Raw genomic sequence first — 6,441 nt, forward strand, 5'->3', positions numbered from 1 at the left:
TGTTTCTAAACTAATCAACTGCAGAAATATAAACTATTTGTGGAATTCCTGTGCCTTGTTGCACTCTTTAACAAATTACTTGTTGATGAATTTCCACTCTTATATGTCTATTAATAATGAAATAGCCTTATATTATTTCCACCCCACTTTCCCACACTATCATTTTAAAATGTGCCGCCTTTACCGCCTGTCGGTACCTTTGCCCGCTAAAAGATCTTGGTGAATTTTTCATGTGGAATATCCAAAAATTAAAAGCCGCCTTTGAGTGATGATACTCTAACAATTAGTGGAACTTGTGATAATTTCATATGAAATTTGTCGAGAGAATAAGAATTTAAACCGCTAGGGAAAAGAATATATTATTATCAAAACTCTCAGATTATTTTACCATTAACCTTGAACTTTAAAAATGAGTAAAGATTCAGAAAGACCAGAAATCTCTTTTATGGGCCTGCCAAGGCTGGCGAGTGCTAGTATCGCAATTGCAGTTTATGTTGTATGTTCAATTGGTTGTGTATACGCAAATAAATGGCTTTTAAGTAATGTAGGAGCTTGCCATGGTTTTATTCCCTTAGTACAACAACTTATTGGAGCCATTTTTGTGAGAGCTATGGTGTATATCACAGGAATCTGTGGTATTGGCTCAGATAATCAGAACCCTAGTTCTGATAAGACTAGTCAAAACGAAAAACAAAATGAATCGCTCGTGAGCAGGCTCTGGAACAGATATAAGTACATCTGGCCAGCATCCTTTTGTTTCTCCTCCACTATTGTTTTAAACAATGCTTGTTTATCTATGGCAAAGCTTTCGACATATTCTGTTGCAAAATCCACAACTCTAATCTGGAACGTTCTCTTCCAATTCATTCTCCTCAGAATCAAGCTCCCAGTTAGTACAATCTTGTCCTGCTTCCTTATTCTTGCTGGTGTGACTATAGGTTCCTTGGATACCAGTACTTTGGCCCCTATGGCAGTTATTGCAGGTTGTTCATCCTCGATCTTCCAGGCTCTTTATAATACATGCATTGCCAGAGCTCTCCCCAAGACAAATAATGATACTTCAGAAGTTTTGGTTAGGAATCAAGAGCTCTCCTCTGTGTTTCTTGTTATATATATTCTTGTCTCTAAAGAGCTTGTCAATTTATTCATGCACTCACCATGCTTTGATTTATCCTCACCTAAGTTCTTAAGCTGCTGGGCTATATTCTTCCTCACCACTGCATTCGCAGCAGGTCTCAACAAGTTCACATTCATGGTTATTGGACTTACTGAGCCTTCGACATTCTCAGTCATTGGGTTCACTAAAGCAGGTTTACAAACCGCCGGTGGTTGGTTCATTTACAAGGATCCAGCATCTATCAAATCTGTTACTTCTGTAGTTTTCACACTTTCTGGATCTTTGATATATGGTATTACCAGGGGATCTAAGAAATCAGAATCAAAAAAGGAACAGGTAGAGGAAATCAGAAGACTGACTAGATGCTCCGCAGCGTCAGTTGGTGATATCGATGCAGTTCCCTCCCCCAGGGACGAAGAAGCTAAGAAGTCTGCCTCAAACGATGAAAAACAAAAACTTATCACAAGCAAAGTCTAAGCTATATGTTATGTGTGACCCACCAACCGTACTTAAGTAAAACACATTTTTTTCAAATTATTTCCATATTATTGGTATTTGTATTGATATTTCCTAGCCATCATAAAGTTCATTTTTTTAGTAAACCTCTTAATTTAGTGCTGAATTAGCATTGCAAGTAGATACTTAATTTTGCTGTGTTTTTATTCTAGTAGGTATGACCCGCTGGCGCGGCGCGTGTTTGTGGGCCTGCCCGCCGGATTTGTTGGGTCTCTTTCTGGTCCCGCCTAAAGGAATATGGGTGGCTAAAAGACAAAAAAGATGGGTTGTCTACTATATTGCTATTTATTATAAGTAACTTGAATATATAATTTTACATTCCGTATTTGAAACTAGTTTAACTTATCTTACCTTTCGAGTAATATTCTTTGATTTCTAATATATTATTAGCGAGGAGACAGGAGACGTCCGAATTTGGTACGGTACCACTAGAGACCTAGTAATAATAATTAAATGATATTTGAAACCTATGAAATGTATACCAAGAGAGAAAAAGGAGAAATGAGAAATAATACGTAAACGTTGCCTGATAATTAATAGTTAATTTAAGCTTCATTCAAATAAATTAAATAGAAGTTTGTATATTAATGGCATGTCTATATGGCCATTTAAATGGATTGTAAATTCAAATCTCACTAGCAAAGACATTTAATAATAAAATTATCATTCTACAAACTTTAATAAGAACAGAAAAATTGTTCTAGTTTTGAAGAATTTATCTGATATTTATTTGAAGAAAGTTTTATTACTTCTGTAGTTAATACGAAAATGGCAGGTGATTTCGGAAACAAGTCAAATTCCCAAGAGGAAGTAAGATACTGCTTTGGTTTACCAAATGCAGTCGCTGCTCCTATTGCCATGTGCGCATTCATTGTCTCATCTATTGGTTGCGTATACTACAACAAGAAGTGCTACCAAAAGGATCTTCCATTCCCAGTCTTCATGTCTTGGGCTCAACAACTCATTGGTATGGCTATCATGTCAACTTTCTTAACTATTAGAGGTATTCTCAGTGGAAACGAAGAAATGTCTGCAAGTATCCCATTGAGCAAGAGACTCTACAGATATAAGTATGCAGTTTTCGTAGCTTTCTGCTTCTGTATGAACATTTCTTTGAACAATATGTGTCTCAAGGATGCCAAGGTTTCTATGTATGCTGTCGCAAAGTCAACAACTGTATGCTACTCACTCCTCTTACAATACTTCTTATTGGGTATTAGAGCTAAGCTCTCATCTGTTTTGTCTTGCTTCGTTATTATTGGTGGTGTTATTGTTGGTATCTCAGATAAGGAATTCGGTCTTGAGCCACGTTCATTCTTCATGGGTACTTTATCATCATTCTTCCAATCTCTCTACTCTGTTGCAGTCAAATACACTGTCCCACACTGTGACAACTCCACTACTGAACTCTTACTCCACGTACAAGAGCTCTCATGTATCATTCTTTTGGTCCTCTCTGTTGCCTGGGGTGAAACTTCGAAGGTCTTATCATCTAATGTATTTGCTTTCGTCTCTGCTCCACTCAGTGCCCTCTGGTTATGGGTTTTAATGGCTGGTTCTGCTATCCTCGCTATCTGCTTAAACCAATGCACATACTTGGTCGTCTCCCTTACTACTCCAGCTACATACAACGTTACTGGTTTAGTTAAACAAGCTCTCCAAACTGCCGGTGGTTTCATCTTCTGGGGTGACAAGCTCAAGCCAGCTCCAGTTGGCGGTGCATGCCTCACACTCACTGGTTCAGCCATCTACACACTCACCAAGCTCTGGGATAGCACTCCAAAGAACACCAAACAAGAAGAAACCATCAAGGAACAAGCTCGTCTCTCAGTTGGTACTGGTTCTGATGCCTTTGAAAACCCACTAACTGAGAACGGAAACCAAAACGAGAAGCAGCCTCTCATCCCAGAGGACAAATGCGAGAAGGGTCAAGCTTAAGTTGCGTCATTTTTCTAATCCTGTGCTTTGATCGGGGCACATCACAAATTAACAAGTTCGAACGAGCTAAGAATGCCTTAAAGCCCTTCCGAACATCGCGGTATCTGTCGCCTAATTCGGGCCCATCACGTTGAGATTCTTGCTCTACTTTTGTGTCAATGTACACAGGGTCTCGATTCTACTTGAGCTTGCCGTAATATGCGGCTCTGGCGCCGTTTTGTGCTGCATTATTGGCGCCTGATGGTTACGTAAAACACGAGGCTTTGTTCCTGGTTTGTCGATTGTCGATGGGCCTTATTAAGAGGAGATGCGGAGAATTTATACTAAAAATGCTTGGGTAGTATAATGAGATGTTTATTTTCTTTTCCAAGTGAGTTTGGAATTAAAGAAATGTATCTTAGTTTAGGTGTCAATGGACAGGTAGATGTCAGGGATCTTAACATTTTACGTGTTCGATACGTATAAATTATTCTGGGTTCACGATATTATTTACTTTTTTTGTTGAATCTTTACTATTTTCTTCACAAAATTAGCAGTAATAGAATTGCTAGAAGGATTGAGAGTTGTTTCATAGTAAGGCTAGAATTTAGTGCATCTGAGCTCCTTGTTAGATCCAATGATAGACTTCCAACTTCAGCATGAAGAATATTTTCTCTATTTCTGGTTGAGTAGGATACAACTAAAGGAGTGCTAATACCCATTAAAATTACCCCAGAGGTTGGCCAACTATTTTCAATTATGTCAAATAAAGGTCTCAATCCTCTTTTATCATTAATACTGTATAGTATGCATTCATATGAATTGTTAAGTTCAAATATTTGGCATTTTTCTTCCATAGAACACAAAGATCTACAAAATTCTCCATGATGGTCTGTTGAATTTGTACTAATTTTGATCGATTTTATTAATTGAAGTTTGTCAGAAAACCGTGTAACACCATTGGAGTATATATATTCATAACATATAGAAGGTCCAACTACAGAGTTTGTATCAATGATTGGAACAGTATTGGATTTCACTACTCCTTGTTTATAGCATTCTTTTTTCTCTTTATTATAAACAAAATAGCTTCCAAGGCCATTATTTTCAAGTACAAGAGCTTGACATTCTGCTGGGCTGCTAACAGCACTATTAGTGACTTTAACTTTATCATTTCCATCAAGCAATGGAGTAACCAAGTTTACATTATGACTATAACATGGACAAGAAACTGACCCAGTAATCATCGAATAAGTGGAAGAATCTCTTTTAAAGCTATATTTTTCGCTAGAATAACCATTACATATATTATCTTTGTTATTATAAGTCCAAAATTCACAATCACTTGTTTGAATACAGGAATTCTGACATTGTCCGGGGCTTAGAAAAGTTGGAATCGAAAATAGATTTACTCCTGTAAATGATGATCCGTATTCATGGCAATTACTAGTGAAGTTTGAAGTATATAATGGTGCCCAAGTATCGTGTTTAACAGATACTCTTATTGTGTTATCCCTACATTCAAAGAATTTAGGAATGGCAAGATCATTGAGATAAATTACTCCAGATTCAGCATATAAAGATCTAGCTATAACCAACTCAACAATTAATCCATTATACATAACATGTGGATATTTTCCCGTAAAGATTTCATTATTTGGTTTAAACTGATCAAATAATTGCATATTTGTGTAATTTGTATATAACTGAGAAACAGTAACATCTCCTGTACTATTAAGGGAAATGAGAAAGTTATTATTATTTTTTGGGCATGATAAGATTACTCTCATATCAGTATTTCCAATTGGAATACTTGGATTTACAGGAACATGCAAAGAAGAAAGAAACATTCCTCCGAGTCTCCAAGAGGATCCAGGGGTAAATGGTGCATCCATTTCTACGAGTTTATTTTTTGTTTTTGGGATTACATTAGGGAATGGAAGCTGATTTCGAATCCAATTAACCCCAACAATGTATGTTCGGGCCCAATGGACATTTTTGAAAATTACCTCTCCAATAGAGAATGGGCAGTTAATTCCAATAGATTCACTAGTCAAATGAGCTTTTTCATAGCCAACTCCATAAATTTCAAAGACATATTCTCCTTTCTTATTCAAAACTGGAACTAAAGTGAGTTCGAAATAGGAAGATTCGCCTAGATATGGGAAAATTCCATATCCCCATCCCCCTGCTTTGCTCTTTCCATTATTTAATTCGAAAGATCCTCCAGTAACATCAATAACGCCATGGTGAGTCACAACAGGTTTTCCTCTAATCTTTAATCCTCCCTCAGAAGGGTTATTACATTTCAACTCAAAATCGATATAGCATACACTTGGTAAAGGAGTTCCAGTTTGTAACTTACCACAAGCACTTATTCCAGCAAGTTTAAGGTATGAAAATGGGCTCAACGCACCATCTAAGATATCTGCAACAAATGTAGTTGAATTACCAAAGCTACTAGTTGGAATACTTAAAGATGGAAATGGACCATCATTAAAATATTCTGGAATCTTTCGTTGGCATTTAACAATTGTTAATATATATGCTAAAGCAAGAAGGCCGTATTTAAATTGTTTCCAAGATTTTCCCATTTTGTGTGCTAAATTCCTTACTCTAAGTACGATTTGATTAACTGTTTATTTTAGCAAACTTTGCTTTTATCAATTTCTGACTCCTAATTTGCACTCCCGCGTGAATTANTTTTTTTCACTTTAATTATTAATCTAAATTTTGACCTTCAGTCTTTAATTCCATCATCCAAACCCTGAAAATTCCTTTGTATTTCCAAACCCTTTGTTAACACAATACTTACCTCCTCCCGACATTTGCTACTATTTTTACATATTATTGCANATTAATGTGTTACTCATAATTAATTCCCACATTAA

General features: G+C 36.5%; 1 protein-coding gene across 1 annotated transcript; it reads right to left on the reverse strand.

The window, feature by feature from the left end:
• Positions 1 to 4,092: 4,092 nt before the first annotated feature.
• Positions 4,093 to 6,144, reverse strand: Chro.30070 (hypothetical protein). Its single annotated transcript, XM_663209.1, has 1 exon — positions 4,093 to 6,144. The coding sequence occupies one exon, from the start codon at positions 6,142 to 6,144 to the stop codon at positions 4,093 to 4,095; it is 2,052 nt and encodes a 683-aa protein (XP_668301.1).
• Positions 6,145 to 6,441: the final 297 nt, after the last annotated feature.

Source organism: Cryptosporidium hominis (genome assembly GCF_000006425.1).
Source record: "Cryptosporidium hominis TU502 chromosome 3 CHRO013044, whole genome shotgun sequence".
NCBI lineage: Eukaryota > Apicomplexa > Conoidasida > Eucoccidiorida > Cryptosporidiidae > Cryptosporidium > Cryptosporidium hominis.